General features: G+C 37.9%; 1 protein-coding gene across 2 annotated transcripts; it reads right to left on the bottom strand.

Moving 5' to 3' along the window:
- Positions 1-1,284: 1,284 nt before the first annotated feature.
- On the bottom strand, positions 1,285-21,161 carry GTF3C3 (general transcription factor IIIC subunit 3). 2 transcript variants are annotated; one of them, XM_032190305.1, is made up of 19 exons: positions 21,059-21,161; positions 20,507-20,609; positions 17,914-18,107; positions 17,380-17,503; positions 16,694-16,885; positions 16,050-16,215; positions 14,809-14,956; positions 12,975-13,047; positions 11,846-11,938; positions 10,926-11,029; positions 10,202-10,373; positions 9,545-9,747; positions 8,834-8,935; positions 7,984-8,119; positions 7,121-7,358; positions 6,596-6,786; positions 5,487-5,611; positions 2,866-3,018; positions 1,285-1,957 (listed from the first exon to the last, which is right to left on the bottom strand). In XM_032190305.1, exons 1-19 carry the CDS (start codon positions 21,155-21,157, stop codon positions 1,835-1,837), a joined length of 2,739 nt encoding a protein of 912 aa, XP_032046196.1. In that variant the 5' UTR covers positions 21,158-21,161; the 3' UTR covers positions 1,285-1,834. The 2 variants fall into 2 exon arrangements, with proteins under 2 accessions (XP_032046196.1, XP_032046197.1); XM_032190306.1 differs by having other exon boundaries at positions 11,846-11,935.
- Positions 21,162-21,494: the final 333 nt, after the last annotated feature.

Genomic DNA, 21,494 nt, shown 5'->3' with positions numbered 1-21,494 from the left:
ACCTCCTAGATTTACAAAACTAATTCAGAGTTCTAGCAGCAGTTATGGTCAAAAATAAAGTAATTTGTAGTAATACCCTAACACCGGTCAATTTCTAGGGCAATTCTTAAAAAATAAATTACAACAAAAACAACCTGTCAAGGCTATTTTATAAAATACACAAACAAGAGGATTCTGAGTATTTTATACAGTTTTGTAAACAGAGTAATGCAAAGGGAACCTGAATGCTGGACCTCTCTGGCTTCTGTTTTCTAAGCATTAGTTCAATGCTGAGGACTGTACTTGCTAGAACATGAGAAGCCTTTTTCATGTGAAGGGACAGAAGTCATTCACTGCAAGAAGAAAAAAAATCCAAGGGGTAAGATGTGCAGAGCCCAATAAACAATAGGGAAAACTTCAATGGAGAATTTTTGCCCCAAGGTGATGCAGCAATACTATGCTTGTACATAAGTCATAAGTCAGCTCTAGTTCACGCAGCAAACGATTTGCTATCATGCCACAAAAAGTGATGAGGTATCACAAAGAATAAGAAATGAAACAGAGGTAACAGAGTCACTCTCCTCCTGCCCTTTATGGTACTCCATACTGACGTATAAATTAAATAATTATTTTAGTTATTTCTGCAAATTTAGCATGAGTATTTATTATTATATTATTTAGTATTAGGGCAGTGTTGCCTAGTACTATTTCCTAATAAACATGCTGTGCTTTTCTGAATCAGTGGGACTTTGTTGGTGTTTGTCTCTTGCCTTTGTATCCTCAGTAGGGCCCAGCACTTATCTACTGAAGAGGACATGCACTATGTTATTATTAAATGTTTGAGCTGAGACAAAATTGTCTTGACTTTACTGCTATTCTAGATAATTCCACAACAGTCATTCCTTAAGCATTGATTGCAATTGTGCAAAATGATTACAATACACAAATACACATAAAAGTGGGCTGAAAGCAAACAGCAGTAGTTAGCTGTGATACTATAAGAAACAAGTGCTCAGAAGGCAACAGCATGGCTTGTTTTCTATTCACCATACTTTTTCAGCCCTATTTTGCTGTAGTACAGGAACCTTCCTACGTATACATATAGCTATATTATCTTTATTACTCTCCTGCTGGGCTGGAAGCAGCCTGCTTCAACTACTGTATGCTACTGTTCAACTTTCAGAACTACTTAAAAATCTAGAACATTTGTAATATGTTTTCAACAAGCTGTATGATTATTTTTTTTTTGGCTATAAGCTATTCAGTAGCATACATTTTTTACTGAGAATGAGTAAACAAACATCATTAACTTCAGAATTTTTATTAACAAATTCAAAAGAAGGACAACCGTCACATGGATTTTAACAAAACAGAAATCAATCTCCTTGAAATAGAACAGCTGCTAGGAATATGAACTCCTAGAAAATACTGAACATTTAAAAGAGCTTGAAATACTGAGTTCTCTAAGGATTTGTATGAACCTATTTCCTTCTTTTGTATTAGAGTACAACCTCACTTGTAACTAGCTGTAATATTGCACATTGTTTTTCCTAAAGATAACACTGGGCTTCAGTTCTCTCTGTTTGATTCTGTACACGAAACTGAATATCAGATTACATAGTAGTTCAGAGAAGACACACTCAAGTATGTCAGCATCGTACCTGGAACAGACTGTTCCCATCTATACATAATACAGTTCAAAAGTCAGCAGTAGAAAAAGTCTCCAACTTATATACAGCACAAGCCACATCTTTGCCCACCTACAGCAAAAGCTGTATATAAAACCAGTTTCCCCAGCACTGTATAATGCAAGAATTAATACAAAGACTACCACTTCTACCTGCCACAAACTTCATCATACAACTGCGTAAGTATACAACATCTTCTGAGCCATTCTGATATTTCCACTGCTCTGATAAATAAGTGACAAGTTAAAGGCAGTATCTCTTCTCAAGTCTGTCTGGTCAGTTTCTATTCCCTGTAAAAATAATAACAATAATAAATATAATATAATTAATAATTAAGTTACCTATATGCAAAGATAAGTATAAAATTGAAACTTGAGTAGCAGAGTGTAATCAAATCACATACTCGTAGTTTGCATACGCTTTCAGTTGTACAGAAGCAATAGTATTTCTTGTGCCCTCCCTCTTTGAGTTTCTGCCTGTTAATCGCCAAAGAGTTACGTAATTACATATTCAAAACATTAGCTGTAAATTTGATAGACAATTCATAAACCAGAAAAGTTCTACTGAACTTGTCTTTGTATGTAAAGTATTTGTTTCTATAATCAGAATACAAATACTGCCTATGTCTTTTACATGGTTGAAATATTGCTGCTTTGAACACCTGGTGTTCACTAACACTAATGTTTCTTACTTTACCAACCCTTCCCCTTTTCTAAATAAACTTGTTATTCTTCTACCCACGCATGTCAAAGCTAGGCATAAATTTTCTCTTATACTAAACTTGTAAATGTATTAGGATGATCTAATTCAGATCAGTTGCAGAGCAAACCCATGGCATTCTTAATCTGCTGGTTCATATCACTCCATCATGCTGGTTTATAAAACAAAAAACTTCCAGTTATAAAATACTGCATGCAATATATATTAAGTTCAGCTATTTATTCAGATCAAGTTTGGCAACCTTTTTTGCTGCAACTTCAAGCCTATTAGGAAATCCCTCAGAATACTTAAGTCTTTGAAATTCACACATGCAGAAGTGTGTATCAGGTTACAATCAGACCTGGGTTTCCAGTGACAGGGAATTACAATATAAATTGTTCTCAACTACAGAGATCTTACGTACTTAATTAAACTATGGCTGAGAAATTAACATTGACCTGACTCTACCCGCTACATAGAACTTACAAAGATACACTACCTCCAAGGTGGGAGGAGGAAGTTCAAGTACTTTTTGGTAATAGTGGATTGCCAGGTGCAGTAATCCCAGCTGGTGAAGACTACGGCCAAGGTTGTAGAAAGATTCTTGACAGGGTCCACGTAGATCCAAATATCGGAAAAGGAAGGAAAACCCCTGTACACATACCATGCACGTTGTGAATGTTCCCATTAAGAAGACAGACAAAATATACTAGAGAAAAGACATTTAAATGTGGGTATTTGAACTTCTGATCCATGCTTTCCCAACATTCCCCCAGAAATCACATTTGATTGTTGAGACTGTGTAAAATGTACTGTCAGTCTCAGTACCACTGCTGGCAACAGGTGTGTATATATATGCATAGATTTATATATTACGAATTGATCTCACAGTTATTTAGTATAGTGTTCTATAGCACTAACTTGCTAAATAGATATGCAATATATGCACACATACACAAACATAAAAGACCAGTTAATGTTCAGAAGAGCTAGCTGTCTTAAAAAACATGCAGCTAAAGGACAGGCTAGAGCAAGATCTTAAAAAAAATATGCATTAAAAGGTCACCCTCCTCCATCAGTTATTTTTTTGTTGTTCTTTGTGATTATTTTTTTAAACACAATAAACCTTCACTCCCTGTCCTCTCTTTGCCTTGGATAACAGAAAGAAATGGTTACACTCTACTTTTTGCTGAACTCCGTGAAGTTCTGGAATGTGAGTGTATTCTTGGTCTTGAGCTCTATGTATTTACTTCAATACCAATTACCAGGGCAATTACCAGCAGGTCATTTTATAAAGTGGCTAAGAATAAACATCACTGAATAAAGGCATGAAAAAATTCATATATCCTAAGCAGAAGGCAAGAGTTCATGTCACTTGAAGCCAGCAGATGTTTTACTGCTATGTCCCCAGCAGAATTTGAAAGGGTGCTCATACCCAGCAATGCCACTGCTATGCCTTAACAAAACAAAGTGCTCTGTAAGTGTTAAACTTTCTTGCTTTTAGTTTAGAATTAAAATATATAATGATGTATGTAAACTATGTGACCAGCAGAATCCGAAGTATAATCTCCTTGCCAACCCTAGCCTGAATACCTGCTCCTCCTGTGGATCAGACACACAAGCAGGATCCCACAGGGACTTCGTGCCTACTGGGGTGCTGATGGTCCAGAAGACACAAAAGAGGGTGATGCATAAAGTGACAGACTGGTGGAACAAACTGGTCTTGCTAATATGCTGACATGCTGTAATGCCAGAGAAGTCATTTGTTTCTCGTCTGAAGAATGTCACTGCCTACCAGCTTCAAGTATTGTTCATTGCTCAACGTTTGTATGATGCTATACAAACAAATGGCTGCCTCCCATATGGAACAAAAGGGAAAAATAAAGGCAAATACAGTATTATTTTATATTAAAATGCAGTGCTTTACTTTGCACTGAATAAGTCCTGAGGGAAACTTAGGGAGGATAGGTAGAAGAGAGGAATTCAAAAGGCAAAAAAAATGGAGCACACAACTATTTCATCCTCTCCTGTGCAGCAATTTACATTTCATTTTACTATCACTTCGGAATATGATGATTCCATTGCAAAGAGGCCTTTCTTACCAGGGACCACGTTGGTAATGAAAGAAGATAGCTTCTTCAGCTAATTCCTCATTTCTAATGAGGAATTAGTTCAGACATTAGCAGCTAGCAATTGTAATTTACGTCACCAGCAGGTCATTATGGCTGAACTATTAACTACAACAGGAGCAAGAGAGAATGCAAAAAAACAGTGTCATGAAAGTAAATAGAGTAAAGAGAGAAAAGCAGGGAACTGTATCACTGGAGGGTAACATAAATAGGACGTTGTTCAATTACATTAGAAAAGGAGAATGTAGCAGCCCAGGTAAGAAAGGCAAGTCATTTACAGATAGAAGTGTGTAAATATATTAAAATTAGGCCCAAATCTGCAAGCCTAAAATGCCTTAAGTTGGATATTAACGTAACTGGTCTCCTTTTAGAGTGGCAAAGGACCTACAGCTTTTGTCAAAATCCAATTAAAAGCTACAGTGTTGCAGCAATTTTACAAGTCATGAGTGCTCAAGATCCTCATCATACACTGCTGACTCTGAGCTCAGTAGCCACAGTAATTAAAAGGAATTCAAGTTAATGAAAAATACTGGTGGAGAGCACAGGAAATTGATTTCAAGATTCTGTTTGGGAATAATCAGCCTATGTTTTGTAACAATCTGACAGATGAAAGAAAAACCAAGAAAGCTGAAAAACTGAGGGTAGCCTAGACTGGAGCTCATGAAATCTTTATGTTAAGAGCTATACAGAATTGTCCAAAAGGGGAAAGAGAAAAAGACAACAGGAAAAAATAAACAAACAAACAAACAACACCTTCTAAGTCTGGAAAGTTTTTTTAAACTACGCAGTTTATGAAAGTATGAGAAGATGAGATTCAGATGGGTGTAACTTTAGCTCAAAAGCATACTCACCTGTATTTACGTTTCACTACTTCCCTCTTTTGAGATGAGTTACTAGTTATGAGAAGTTATTTAAACACAATATGTTGTTGCCATCATTGTCTGTAAGATACAAAGCCAGGAAACACTATAGGTAAAAATTACTAACGTACCTGTACTAGAAGAGCATGCCTTTTCAACACGTATTTCTGAGAAGCCATGTGGATGAAAGTTAATCCAATACAGAGGCTGTACAAAGGTTCATCGGGCTTTGCACGAAAGGCTTGCACATACTGTCCTAAAAGCAAATAGCTAAATCAGGATGTTTGTTGCAAAAAACATTCCTTGAGAGTTTAAGGATGAATAAGTAAATCTTCAAATTAGAAGTGCAAACTAAGAAAAGAAACAGTTTAATATACCTACTTAAAAATACACAGAAACCAAATACAGGAATTTATATACCGGATGTGTGGAGAATTACTGCTGTGTTCAACAGTTAGGTTTTTAAAGTTCAGTTTTGTTATTTTGATTAAACCGTCACTGTTTATACCAGCTAGTTCTAGCTATACCCTGGCTAGAATAATTATGCCCAAGTACATCAAATATTAGCACCTTACCGACTAAAAAACAAACAAACAAACAAACAAACAAAAAATTATTTAAAAGCATGCAAAGATAAATGAAGTAGTAAAAGATTACTGTCCCTTGCACAGTGTGGCCCTTGGTTCATGACTAAGGCTTTCATGAATTACAGTGAAAACAAGTAATTATTACTACTGGACAGCTATGGAACATGCATATGTAGATTTTATTTTAACAAAACCAATCATTAATTCATGAGGGAGACTGCATATTAACTACTTCTCATTTCTTCACAGTATAACTTCTTTTTGAGACAAAACAGGCGCATGCTCTATCTCCAACACATCTCAAGTGTGACATTTGGAGGGCTCATCTTAAAACAGTAGGTTTAGTTCCATGGCCTACTTAGTATGTCCAAACAACTTTATTTGCTGTTTAAGTTGGTCTGATTCTGTCTTTTTTGTTATTACCATAAGCCTTCAGTTACCTTTGCAAGTGGATTACTATTGCAACGTGTGCTAGACTTACCAGCTTAAGTTTTATTAGCCAAACTATTTAGTAATGCTTTGATTTGTGTACAAAATAATCAAACCATCAGGTTAACGCTATGAAGCCATGCATAATTTTCTGATGTATGAAGAAAGTCTGTAAAAGAAACACTGAACTGTATTTGTTAAAATTAGGACGGTGATGACATTACCAAGAGCATGCTTGAAACTGCCAGAGACAAATGCATTATGCCCGTTCAGGACGCACAATGCATGATTATCAGGATTTTTCAGCATTAAGCGGAGACAAAAGCGATGGTGACGGACGTCCTGAGATTGCATGGTAACTTGATTGAAGATGTTCCACAGCTGAGGTTTATTGACATTTTCCATTACCATTATTCTATAGAATGAAACCCATACAAGAAATTAGTAAATGTTATAAAGTAAATACTATATCTGCAATAAAAACAGCCTAAGGGAATCAACACCAGATCAATGACTGAGGGAAAGTTGACGATGAAAGACACAACGAAGGGTTTTGGCCAAATCAAACTACCTACTGGATTATTTTGGAATCTAAGGCTATCAGAAAGCTCCTTTTGTTTCAACAGGCTTATAGGTTTTAAGGAAGGCTGGAAAGCATTAGTCTGCCTCCTTCAGAAATCCAGCAGTATGACTACATCCTCAGTGGAAAGAATTAGAGACCAGACTGTTCAGCTTTGTCAATTCCCCACCTGATATAGTTGTATGCTTTTCTGAAGTTCTTGTCCAGAATTGCAGCAGAGAGCCCAAAGTATTCCAGCTCCTTGCGCTTTTGTCTATCATCATAAAATGAATAATACTCCAAAGAAGAATCTACTAGGAGCTCTGCCTCCTTGTACCGGGAGAGGTCACACAAGGAATATATAGCCTTCAGGAGGAGGTTCCACCAGTCATCCTTTGTCAGAACACTCGTGAGAACAGCAAAAATTGCTAAAAATATTAAAGTCAGTAAGTCCAGAAAATTGAGATACTCTTTTTTTAAGCAAACAAACAAACATGCATATAACAAACTGATCTTTTAGGCAAAATAAAGATATTTACTTTTTTTCCCCCATTTAAGTGCAATTCCTTTAAAAAAAAAAAGGGGGGGGGGGAAACAATCAAAACTTGTGAACAAATGACAAAAAATACATGCAGTTAAAGCTGTAAACATACCACAGGAATGCATTAAAGTTACCCCTCTTCATCTACCAAACAGTGCTTAAGAATGTGTAGTCTGGCTCAACCAAGTTCAAAAATCACACCAATTTTAAAACATGTATTTCTAATATTTTCTAGAGTTACAAGTATTATAGTTGGGCTGAAGGGAATGTTGGACCATACAAACTCTAGAGGTCCTTCTCAACCTAAATTGTTAAGTAATTTTATTATTTTTTTCTGAATGGGGATTGGTCCCTGATGTTACATTGTCTTCTTTTTTGCTGCTTTCCTTGGCCTACAAATAAAACAACGTTAACATTAACTGCATGGATTTAACATGCAAAATAGTAACTTTCATTTCATTTTTCAGAACAAAGGGGTTCATCTTCTTGATTTATTTTTAATAAAACGTTACCTTTCGCATCGCAATTTGCTGCCTCCTGGTCATCATTGTCAGAAATTTTATCCCTTGACACCTTAATAAGATAGAGGTGTCTCTCTCCAGATTTGGAACTAGATATCAAACACACCTGAGCTCTGCTCATTGCTACCTAGAAACAAATTTAAGGGCAGCATTTCAGATTACATTAACACATCCTACGTCAAAACCAGTTTCATTGCCAATTCATCTCGCTCACACTGTGTGCCGAAACAACCTACAGCTTAGAAGCACCACAACACAGTAAGCTAATGAGAGAGAACATGTCAGCTATTCAGACAGTGCAATAAAATAGTAATTACTCTAATGAAATGGATGAAATCAAGGCCTAAATATTCCCTTCCCTCACTTCCAAGTTAAAGAAAAATAAATAAATAAATAACACAAAACTACCACCACCGCTGTATTTGCTAGCTAAATAAATTCTTCTTTGCTCACTAAGTAACAAGAAAAGACAGATTAAGTAATTCAAAAGGAAGTTATTGAAATACAAACTAGTATCCGCGTGAAAGTAAATCTAAAGAAAGCATTATGTTGACTGCTAAATAGGTAAAAAGCAGCTTTAGCTTTTAGTATGTTCCACATATATTCAGAAACAGAGAGCTATTATGAGCTATACTCACAAACGATACTCTGTTCTGCACACAACAGGTAGCAAACAACAGTATTATGGGTCCCTAGAATTAACAGGCTCCCTGCAAGACTTTTATCTAACAAAACTATGAAAACATTTGCATAGTTTTCTTCCTGGGTTTGTTTGTCCCTTGTCTTAACCCAACTCATGGCTGACAAGTTTGTTAAAGCGAAACTGCATAAACTGGCTTACCTTCAACAGCATCGCCAGCATCGTAAGTAAAGTGTCTATGTAACCGTACATTTTGCCTTGGGAATACAACAACGTTGAACGATGGAGGAGCAGCTTTAATTCCTAGACGTTATTGAACATTATTATTCAACCACCCACAGAGAGAAGGAGTTTATAAAAACAATTTTGACTCAAAAAAGAACTAATAGGTTGTAAAAGCTTCTACCAGAGCTGTAATCCTAGCCACCACACATAAAAACTCTTTCAACTGCCCTGCAGTGAATACTGTTTCAAATTCCTAAATTTCAGAGAGACTGAGCATCTCTCTTACTCATGGTGATAATGCTGCTGGAGAATGGATATACATTTAGACCTTTGCTAAGACAGCACTTACAATCAGTAGAGGCCAAACCACCTATCTAGTCTGTATGTAGCATCTGTTAATCAACTTGATAGAAAGTCATTGGTGTCAAGACTGGTTCTCGGTGGCCAAAAGGTTGTATGCAACATAAATTAATCAGGTGGGGCATTATAGTGACAAAATGGTCAAGGAGAAAGAGCCATGAGGACTCATCCCTGATATCCTATAATGAATCATTCACTCTGCTGCAAAAGCTCACCATCCTATAGATAAGTATCAATCCCTGGCCCTATCTAGTTGGTGTCTTTGACCACTACCATAGTTCAGCAAATAACACATCGTAAACTGGAAGTACAGAGCACCTTACTCACCTGCTGAGCAGCATTAGCATCCTGAGCCAGTGTATCTGGATCATACATGGGTTCCAGAGCCTCCAGAGCTTTTTCAGGCCGACCCAGTTGCTGCTGAAGTGTTGAAAGTGAGATTCGTGCATCCAGATGCAATGGCGCAAGATCAACAACTTTGGCATAGCTCTCTGCAGCACGCTCCATGTGTCCCAAAGCCTTCAAGCATTCTAGATAGAGCATAAACACCACCACACACTTAAATGGCAGAAAAAGAAGATTCGTTGCAAGCAAAATAGTTAACATACTTTTCAGATGCTTTTCCAGTTAAAACCGCTCAAAATATGAATTATTAAAGTGAAAATATTCAGAAATACACACTGATGCATCTATAGTTTAACTTACAGCATCATCAGTTGATACAGGATTGAATGGAGAACAGATGCTGTTCACTTAGATGAAAATAAAGTATTTTTAGGTGAAGGAAATTTCAGTCTGTAAGAAGAACAAGAAAACCCTCCATGATAGGGCTCTCATAGTAAACTTCAATTATAGTTTTGCAAATACTAATTATTGTTCAACACGTGCATCTGAATTTCAGTGATCTTAAAGTTCTCTGGAAATGCTCAGCACTGTCCTATCACCTCTCAGAACCACACGTTCAGCAGCCCTGCTTCTTCTCACCTGCATGCCGAAGCCAGACAACAGCCAAGTTGTATCGTTCAGAACAGACAAGGGCACTCAGGAGAGGCAGCGCTGAGTTGTATTCGCCAACATCCAGAAATGCCTCTGCAACGTCCAAATACAAGTCACCCATTTCTTCTGGATTTTGTTCTACCAGAGTGGTCAAGAGTGGCTTTAAAAACAACAACAAATAGTAAAAACACAAATAAACAGCAACACCACCACTTTAAGATCTGTTTTTTGGAAGCTCACCTTTTTATGCTGTGATTTTTATTCTACTTACATTCTGAACTACACTGCCTTTTTCTAATGTTAGTTTAAAAGTGAAAAATAAAGATAAGAATTTCACAAATGCTGAATAAGCCCTATTTGTCTGTTCTAGACATTTCATATCTTACCCATCCATACCTTTCATAAGAACGGTCTTAGAATTTGGTAGGGCTTTAAAACAAAGTAAAGATATGTTCCTTAGTGTTCAAGAACTTTGCAATGTCTGTCACAGCACATAGGCAGTAATTTACTGTGCCTTAGTAACACTTCCAACTGAATGCAAAACGACAAAAAGAGCATTTCTGTTATTAGATGTTTGCTAGGTGTCTGTCTTGAGGTAGGAGGAAAGCAAAAAATCTCCACAGCCCTCTCGATTACCTCAGTCATATGAAGACAGCAAAAATCACCTACTTTGTTAATTTGACTTTGGATTTCTGAGTTGATTTCTACTTACATTGAGTGGCTCTAGGATGTTCAGGTGCACCAAACACACCATCAGCTTGACTGTGATATCTATGGGAACCCCCTCAGGTATGCAGCAGCTAACCTTCTCCACAGCTGTGAGAAGACAACAAATTTCTTTCTGAACCCGTATGTTTTAACAAGTATCTCCCATAGCCCCACATCCCCTCCAGGCTATGTTGAGCTACGATCAAGAAAGTATATTCTCAATGACTACCAAATGTTGGTGTACGCCTGCCCTCTTCCCTTCTTTTGTATCTTCCCTGATGGTTGGAACAACTGCTTTCTACTGACTGTGATCCTTATTATTTCATCTGAAATATCACGTGCTATCAGTTTGCATCAACTTCAACAGCAAGATCCTGTAGGATGTGTTTGGAGCCTTCCCCCTCTGTCTTAAGATGTATTTGTTATGTAAAGCTTTCCTTTAACAATGTAGGCACCTCTACTCTCTTCTTCTTGCTTTCTCAAGGAAATATCCTGTATTAAGTGGTAAGCCCTGTATGACCATTACAACCTAAGAAAACAGTGATTCCCAACTTAAGGCTTCCCTATGACTTTCTACATCCACATCCAATTACTGCATATTACTGCATGCAGTTTAATTCATCATTCTCTGAACATCTTAATGCCCAGCATGAGAGCAGCTATTCACCTGCTGCTATATTCATATAAAATAAAAAAATTCATTTTCAAAATGGGTAAGCCCTGGGAGAATGCTTTGACTTTGGTGGCTGGTTGGGTTAAAAGTAAATATTGAGTAAAGACAACAATACACAAGGAACCTTTTCTAGACAACCCTATTTTCCTACTGTTCGAAATCTTCCATGATTTTGCTATGACTGCAACCTGATTCCTGAGAATATGATCAGTTCACAGAATTGTACTAGATTCAACAACTGAATTACTTACCTGCAGTGCTCGATTCAGCAACTGGATGACTTTGGCCGTCAGTCACTGCCTCCTCCTGGCTTTCTTGAGTTTCTACCACTGATGCTGTATCTTCTTAAACAGAAACAGTTTACCCTAAGTAGCACTGGCTAAGCCAAAAGTTACTTAATTTTGAATCCACATTTGACTGGTAGCTTACTCTTTTTTAAAACTGAAAAGCGTACATTGTTTTGAAGGACAGCAGAGCAAGAAGCAATCAAAAAAAAAAGTTTTAAAGCAACAGGTGGTGGGGAACCAAGACCTTCTGTAGTTTAGCAGCTTTGTCTTAAGAAATGATATACTTAGATAACTTGCCAATACTGTGTTTTAATTCCCAGACTCATTACAGTTGTGCTCCTTGTAAGTTATCTGTTCCTATCAGGACAGCTGTTCTGAGCACCATGTTCTCTGATCATCTATATTTTCATCTACTCCATTGAAGTAAAAAGCCAACAGAAGTATCTTAAACCTGCATTAGGTTTGGCCTGTACTGCTGAAACAACTGACCAGCTGAATAGAACAGACTGCCTGCGTAAGAGTTGGCATGCTGTGATCATTCTAAAGCCCAAACAAAAATATGTTCAGACTTGAGCAATGGCTTTCATAAAGCTGATTTCTCAAAGACCATCTATTTTATTCAAGTCACAATTACAGGCTAATATCCCTAGGTATTGGTACAAACCACAACATTTAAATGTTTAACAACAGAAGTAGGATTTAAGAAGAATAGTTTCAGGTCAAAGGTTGATATTCTTAAGTATAGATGCCACTAGGTTTATCTGATTTTTTTCCGGAAGCTATTTAGCTAGCAGGAATAACTGGCCTGATGTGAACACTCAAAAGAATGTTTAGAACTTTAAGAGGCCTCCAATTGCCTGGAGAGCAGTCCTTGTCTCTAATGAGTCACTGGGGCTAATTGGACATCAGAGTAACTCCTTATAGAACTCCAAGGTCATGGTATGTAACTCATTAAAAACATGGAAGAGTTTGAAAAGAGAAAAGCCTGTCATCATGCATCAAAAACACTCTCAGGAACTGAAAAGGTAACGGAAAGAAAAATGTCACATTAGATGAACGGAAGGGTCATACTAACCGCTAGTTAACTACTTACCTTTTTTCTCCTCAGTAGGACACTTTTCAGACACTTTTTTTTCCAATACAATTCCTGCAAAATCAGTAATAACCTAAAACATAAAAGTAACTCATATCATTCTAAAGATTTAAAAGATATACGGAGTAACCAGTCTACATGACAGTTGCTTTAGACATCACAAAAGTTTTCTGAAGAAAAGTGGTATTCATTTCACTTGGGGTTAGGTCACTAGTACCGAGTTTCATCATTTGATGTCTTTTTTTCCACTCTTTTTGGACTACTTAGATGATCTAATCAGCATCTCTTTAGCAAATAAAAGTTACTTTCATCCTAGTTTGCTTTTTTGATAATAATAATAATAATAATAATAATAATAATAATAATAATAAAAAAACTTTTAACTTCTTTTATACCTTTCAAAAGATAGAAAAAGAAAGCAAAGCACCAGGTAAGTAGCTAAGCTCCCCACAGATCTTTCCAAAGTGCTCCAACGCTTGCTCAGCCTAACACACTGCAAGGAAACTGCAAAGGCTGTCTCATTTAATAAAAAAAAAAATAAAATAACACTCATATCTACATACAGAGTTGCTTTATAGCAACCCTGGTCATACATCATGACCTCAATAAAACTAGCACAACAGAACAACTAATTAAAAAAACTAAAATCAAAAACAGACTGGCCAAGACGTTCGCTTGCCCATAAGGAGGTATGAGAGGGGAAATGCACAAGTGTTAAGGATTGTTGCTCTAAGACCCAATGTGATTTGGTATTTTTGTTCACGAATTGTAAAATAAAATATTTAAGTCACTACTGTTGCCAAAACCAGAGCGATAAATAAACACAGAGTACATAGCCCTCAGGAGAACAAACATGACTGTATTAAGGTAATTACTTTTAAAAGGTCCAGTTAACCAGCTAAAATACATACTCAGCTACCTGTGAGCAAGAAGCATCACAGGAACAGACCTGGGAGAATAATCAAGAAGAAACATGGCACAGTTCTACAACTGAGCACTGTATTAATAAATCTGGTACTCAAATACTGTGTACACAGAATTGACTGATTTTTAAACTAGAAAGAGGTATAGAGAGAAGAGTCAGTGGAATTGCTTGCAGGCTAGTAATACTTTATACTGTCAGAGAGAGATCTAAATAAAATCTTAGGTAGGAAAGAAAAAAAAAGAGGCAATCAAATACGAAACTTTACAAGGAGAAAGTCCCAATTATTAGTGGTTCTTCACTCTACTTGGTTAAGTATAATAATGGCCAGATACTTAAGATGTTCCTCTGAAAGCCAGGTCAAATCAAGTAGGAAACATGCCTCAGAAGCGAGAGTGAATAACCACTAGAACAAATATGCGACCTTTGCCAATTCTTGATATCTTAGAGTGAAGTTCTAGGGTCCTTCTGGAATTCGTGCTTAATGTTTAAAGCAAAAATTATTAGTACACAGGTACGCCAGATAGAGCACAAGGGTCTGAATTTGAAGCATCAGACCATTCAGTGCCACTATTTTAACCTTCACCTTCAAGAATTCCTTTTGCTGGTAGTACAACAGATACCCAAATCAGGTTGCAGGTCTCTTTTGGCTACTAAGGTTATGGCAATTGTAGAGAAGGAGAGAAGGGACCCCAAAATGTTAAACCTAGAACATCCCCCTTCTGTTGCTTGCCCCCTTCTGTTAACTTCAATGTTGATTACTACAGAACTAATGGGAAGCAATCAGTATCTGATCACCTCTACCACTATAGAAATATGACCATATTTAAGCACTACAGGAATACAAACTACGCATTCTGACTGGCATAGGGTTGATGAATACAATACACAAATGCATTTAATTTTCCATACCGCCAGTGCTTTGTCATACTGTTTGGAGGAAATATATAATTCAGCTGCTATATTAACATCTTCCATAGAGACAAGACTCTGGTGTTTAGTAAAGGCTTCTTCTATTATCTCGATAGCAGAGGTGACATCATTGGCTTCATAATAACTCCTATAAAATGCAGATATGAGACATTAAGCATTTCAGATAACTGATAATATATACTTTGATCACTAGCAAGAGGCATTTCATATTTCTTTGCCTTTATATTTTCTTTGTCTTTTTGAAAATAATTAGGGAGAGTAAATTACAAAAGATGCTGAGAAAGAAGGTAGTTTTTCTTTCCTTATAACTTTTGGCAATTTTAATGCATTTCAAATAATTACCAATAATCCCCTATATATTCAAACAATCCCATATATGTTGGGATGTTACAGGAATTTTCATTCAGTATTCCTTGCCTAAAACCAGGTTATCAATGATGTGTTGCATTAACCTAGTTTTACAAAGAACTCCAATAATCATATTGTTACAATACACTTCTTGCATTTTTGGTGCATTTCACAACCAAAAAAATCAAAAGACTTAACTGTCTTTGAAACAGTCCAATGACAGGTTTCTACAGGTTATGCATGAGAAAGCAGAGGTATAAAGCAATTAAACAACTTACTGAAAACTAAGATTAGAGAGCTACACACTTGAACCCAAAGCCTCCTCTGTCTCAGGAAAACTTCTGTGACCTGATCTGCTCTCATCAGCAGAACAGCAGAAGGCGCAGAGATGATGACCAGATGATGGTAGAGGGGATGAAATTTACTCCAGAAACAACTCAAACTATATATAAACTACACTGCGTTGAAGACTGCATTTCAGATTTAATACCTTTTTTCACTCAGACTTGCTGGCAAGGAGATTCCAGGTCTCTAGCGATATTGTACAGATACAATTGTATACAAGTGCAGTATATTTTTGTGTGCTGTAGGTATGTTTCCAGTAACTAGTATTTGCATTTTATTCTCATACTCTAAGAGAGCCTTTCTGTGATGATGCAATGATCATGCACAGGATAATTCCCACATTTCAGTATTTGGAATCATCACAGCACATGTGATGCATGGGTGCATGCTTGTATGTGGTCATTCCCAGAAAAATCACCTGCATGATTTCAGCTACACAACCAGCTTGAATCACCCAAAGAATTTTTAATAACAGCTTTTGAGAAACTCTGGGAAACGAAATCACACTATTTTTAAGTCCAACTTACTTTGCCATGTCTCTAGCCAACTGCATAAAACGCTCTCCATCAGAGGGAGACAGGAGATTCAAAATACGCCTATAGCCATCCATAGCATTCTTATGTTCCCCCAGCTGTTCATACAGGCTTGATCTCTCCCATAGGTAACGCACGTTGGTTGGGTCATACTTCAGAGCTGCAACAAGAAAAAGCATATTAGTACCCAAGTTTAGAAACGGGCAGTAACAAATTTCATATTCATCTACTTGATTACTCTACTGCCAAAGCCCTGGGAAACACCAGCAATTTTTAAGTTGACAACAGATAACAGAAAAAGCTGTATCAATAAACATCCTGAGAAAAGCAAAGCACGCAGGTACATGCTACCAGAAATAAATTCAGCTAGGACTCTCTTTTTCTTCTCCAAAACCATTAGGGTAACATCCCTCGCCTACTGACAGAATATTAAGGGACACATCATTACATGCACGAGCTTTTTGTAAGAAAGGACATCCTATGATAAAGATTCGTGAATCTTTTACCAAAGTCTGGACAGAAGTACCAGAATCTTAGCAAACTGAAGAAACTAAATTGGAAAGCAGGAGAAAACAACACAACGATTGCCATTAGCACCTAACATTTACTTTAAAATATTAAAATCGCTGCTACATTACCTTTTGTGTAGCAAAAAACAGCCTGTTTAATATTATCCTGTTCTAGTGACATTTCTGCCAGTCTAACCCATTCCTCAGTGTCACTAGGATTTAAGTGAGCTGCAATCAGTTCAAACTGTAATGATTTCTCCATATCGCCCTGGTCTTCATAGATCATGGCAAGAGTGGAAAAGGGCTCATGAGCAAGAGGAGCTACAAAAAGAAAGAGAACAATTAAGAACTATTGTTTTAAAACCTACTTGAAATCAAGAAACTTGTCTTTCTTCAAACAGATACCAGAATTAAATGAAACATCAACATTATTGTTTCAATTCAGAAAAAAAAATGCAGATAAGCTTCCAATTCCTGTTTTATAAATCATTAAACAGCCTGACTAAACCTAACAGCAACGATTTACAGCATTTTTTCCACTCTAGAAGTTACGCCAATAGCTGTTTACACTTTGGTTGTCGTTTTACAAAGACAGAAGTAATCTGTGGAAAGCTGCAAAATTAGGGTAACAGTTTCTTCTCTAAAGCAAAATAACAACATAAATGCACTGCAGATTCTTAATTTCATGCTAATTACACAATGACATTCCTTGTACCGAGTATTTTCATCATCAGTGAAGCCACACTGAATTTCCTAATGCACAAGACCATTTCACCCCACTCTTAAAGCCAGAATTTTTTAGCATTCTAAAATACCTTGTCGAATAATTTCCATGCACATCAGAATAGCCTCCTCACGTTCTCCTCGTGCGAACCTGATATTGGCCTCTCCCATCAGACCTCTCAAGGCACGAGGAAGTTTGCTGCGAGGTCTTCTCTCCTAAATAGAAAAAGGGATATTGATATTTTTATCAATGATGCAGCTGTGCCCTAATACAGAAGACACCAATCACACTTGCACTTTACACAACCTAATAACGAATCATTTAAGTGCTAGCAATATCAAAATGACCGACCAAAATACTTGCTAATTTTCATAACTGACAGAATAATTCTGATATCTAAAATAAATAAAATCCAGACACTGGAAAAATTTACTTCATTATTTTTGAAAGTTTCCAAACAGTACTCTTCTAAAAAACAAAGACAGGATGCCAAGGCAAGCAGAAGTCTCCTACACAGAATTATTATTACAGGCAAGTCTCTCAGCATGTAGCTAAAATCATGCAAACTGGCCTTTACTACATTTTGCAAGATACAAAGAAGTTACACAAAAGTTTAAATACTTGCCTTCATCATTTTCTTGGTCTCTCGATTTAGGACCATCTCCAACACAAAAACATCTCCAGCTGTGGGCTGCTCAGGAGTTTCTTCTTCCTCTTCTTCTTCCTCTTCCTCTTCATCATCGTCCTCCTCTTCATTTTCCCCAATCATGGATGCAAAGACTCGATGAACAGATTTACTGACACCATCTGCAGTTTCTCCTGGTTGAGAAAGAAGCAGAAAAGGCTTATAACAATCAAAAGCACACACTGCTTTATTAGGACAAGTACAGAGAAAACAGAATTCTTCATAATTAGTAGCCCACTTTAAAGAGCTATTCTGTAAGAAAAAGACCTACAGAAATGCAGAAGAGCTTCTAACAACCTCCTTGGTTTTCAAACACTGGGTTATTCATCACCAATGCCTGGTATTCCCAGTCTCTAACATTTTTTGGATATTTGATATGAACAAACATAGGGATGAACACACAGAACGAAGCAATAGTTTATTCAACATTTTTCTCGATCCATACAAGAGGAGCATATTAAGTAATTTTCAAGCACTGAACAGGTCAGATGGAATAAAGCTTCTCAGTTGAAGAGGCTGAGTAGACAATTACACTAAACAATAATGCAGCAGACAATTTTTAGAAATAATTTAAAATAAGATCTTCTATCCACTCTATCCATGACAATGAGTACCTTTTCACTTGTATAAATGCAAAATCCACATTATTAACTTATCTCCAGAAAAAGAAATAACAAAATTCTTTAACATAAATAAACATATGATGCTATATGTCCAAAATAAATATGCTTAAAGCATATAATTTTACACACATTCACTTTTTTTAAAATTAAAACCTTTAATTACAATCTTAACCCAGGGTACAATCTTAACCCAGGGTTATAACTGCCCACAAGTTTATTTCAGTGCAAAAAGAGACTAAAAGCAATCATTTTTGCTTCATTTCTCTTCATCTGCTAGCCATCAAAATACATAGTGCTGGAAGATTTGAGTTGGAGGACTGGACATCTAAAGATTTGATAGAGACATACAGAAAAAAGTTGTGACTGAAAAATAAACCTACTACACCTTGCCTATGGACAAGAGTAACTTTGGCTACTACAGCTGGGTTTATACATTTGAAAATCTTCAGAACATATTTGGTTATTTTTATTCTGACTAAAAAAGATTAATGTAATTTCTCTTTTATTTCACTTTCTTTGGTTGTAGATAACAGAACACCAGCTCTGAACATCAGTGTATCAAAAATGATTTTAACAATGAACTTTTCTATCATTTTACTTCTGAAATCTACTAACAACTCTTTAAATAGTGATAAATATTATCAATGCATCCTTGATTCTACAGACTTCGTGAGACTTCTGTGTTCTCCATAATAAGAGAAAAATTAGCGCTATATTATTGGGATATATTTTCTCTTTGATAAAGACTATGTATATGAAAAAATCATGGACAGAATACAGAGCAGAATACCACAGCTTGGAAATACTTCAGAGGCATCAGTAAAAGGCATCACCAAGGCATATGTAAGGTGAGACAATTTAATCCTATTTTGATATTTAAAAGAAAAGGAAAAAGGAAAAAAAAAAAAAGAGGAAGAATTGAGAATTTGCAGTGAAAGTAACAAAAGGAGTCCAAGAACCAACACAAAGAGATCAGAAGTCACACTTTGCTGTCTCACAGTATTGGCAATGCCACAAGATACGCCCTGGCCAGTGCGGGGAGTACATATTCACCTCCTAAAGTCCTGGTGTCTGAAACAGACTGCAGTGCTATAAGGCCCAGGCTCAAATCCAGAACCTGAAGCACGGGATCACCAAGCAGTCATACAAACTAAACAAAGTGCTACTCCTGCTACTTCCTGCAAGTCCTTTCATTATGGAGGAATACCAAAGAAATTAAGGTTATTTCATTAAGGGATCTAAGGAGACATTACCATCACAGTAACCTCACACAGAAAGCCATCCAAGGAATCCATCGCCAGGAATATCTGGCAGAAAAATAAGGGAAGAAATAGACCCAGGCCCTCTAATCAGTACAGGAGATAACTGAGCAGGAAGGGAAAAAAATAAAAAATAAAACATAAAAGCAAACAAACCCTCTTTTTAGCTACTTTATTTTACTTTTTGGATGACAGTGCAAGTAGGCAACACTCTCATACAGTAAAATCAAATATTCTGAAACACTCAAGTCTCAGCCAAGAAGGCTAGCAAAGAGATAACCACAGAAAACCAAAACAAAACACAGCGAGAAGACTTTCTGAGGTGCATTAAAAACTTAAAATGTATTTGTAAGTTTAGATAAAGAAAATAATAGGGACCAGATGGTTAGCAAACCAGGAGGGGAACAAACGGAGGTATTCCCAGAAAAAAATGACCGCTTGGTCATATCCAGTCCTTTAAAAACACTTAAAGTTAAAGCCTAGAAATGAATGGGAACATCCTACAGAGACATACACTGTAACAACGTGCTTCAGTACCCACAGGTCTGAAAGAGCTGACAGATATTCATAGAAAGCCAGCTATTAAAGAGCAAATGGATTCAACCACCTTTAAAATATATTTTTCACGGAAATGATCATGTTGACATTTACCCTCTGTTTCATCCTGACTGTGGGATTTCCCGGATGCCTTTCTGGATGAAGATGGAGCATCGATGTCTTCACTGTTTTCCTCAGCAGACGCATTTTCACCGTCCTATGCGCACCAACAATATTATTTATCAGCTCCGCAGTGCGACTCATCCCCGATTCCCCCTAACCTTTACAATTAGCATTTAGACTACGGGATTCCAGCTTTTGCCCTGCAAGGGGACACAGGTGTGGTACGCGCTGTATTTTTAAACGAATAAACCCGGCACCGTTTGCTTGAAGATATTTCTATTCTCATCTGGGCGGTGACCACTGACTACTGCCAGGAGAGCCTGTTACTAGCTGAGCGTTACGCTGAGGGAACACGAGGCGGGCAACTGTACAAGGAAGCCATAAACGCGTGCGGACACAGGAGGAAAGCTCCAAACCCAGGCGAGGAGAGGAGAGGAGAGGAGGAGAGCAGAGCAGAGCAGAGCAGGGCAGGGCAGGGCAGGGCAGGGCAGGGCAGGGCAGAGCCGCCTCCCTCACGGCTCGGCTCCCCCCCCCACCCCCCACCTTCTCGCGGCTCTTGCGCTCCTCCCGGCGCCGCTCGAACTCCTCGAAGGAGATCTTCCCCTCCAGGTAATCGATCAGCTCCGGGCTGAAGCCCGACATGGCGGCGGGGCCGGCCGGGGGAGCGAGTTGCAGGAGGGACGCGGGTGCCGCCGCTGCGGCGCCCGGCCCGCCCCGCGCCCTCGCGTACGAGTTCCGCGCAGCGTCCCCCCCGCGGCAGGTCCCAAATCCCCGCTTCTGCACCCCAAAAAGCGGACAGGGGGCGCCCTGCGCCCTTCTCACTCCAGGAGGGGGCTTCGGCTGTGGAGCCCGGCCCCCTCCCAGCACCGCGGCGGGGCGGCAGCACCCCAGGGGTACCCCGGCCAGGGGCTCCCCACATCTCCAAAGGGGCAGAACCGGGCTACCCCCCGCGAACACAGACACGGGGCAGCAGGGAGAA

The sequence above is a fragment of the Aythya fuligula genome, chromosome 6 (genome assembly GCF_009819795.1).
Source record: "Aythya fuligula isolate bAytFul2 chromosome 6, bAytFul2.pri, whole genome shotgun sequence".
Taxonomy (NCBI): domain Eukaryota; kingdom Metazoa; phylum Chordata; class Aves; order Anseriformes; family Anatidae; genus Aythya; species Aythya fuligula.
The sequence above is the reverse complement of the archived record's forward strand: the minus strand, read 5'-3'. Positions and strand labels throughout refer to the sequence as shown.

Bases quoted from the DNA above. Each gene is read 5' to 3' on its own strand.
- GTF3C3 (XM_032190305.1), bottom strand. From the start codon at position 21,157: ATGTCGGGCTTCAGCCCGGAGCTGATCGATTACCTGGAGGGGAAGATC. The intron at 20,610-21,058 runs GTGGGGGGTGGG...TGGTGCGCATAG, and splicing joins AGCGCAAGAGCCGCGAGAAG to GACGGTGAAAATGCGTCTGC. The intron at 11,939-12,974 runs GTAAGTAGTTAA...TTTCTGTTTAAG, and splicing joins TCCTACTGAGGAGAAAAAAG to AAGATACAGCATCAGTGGTA.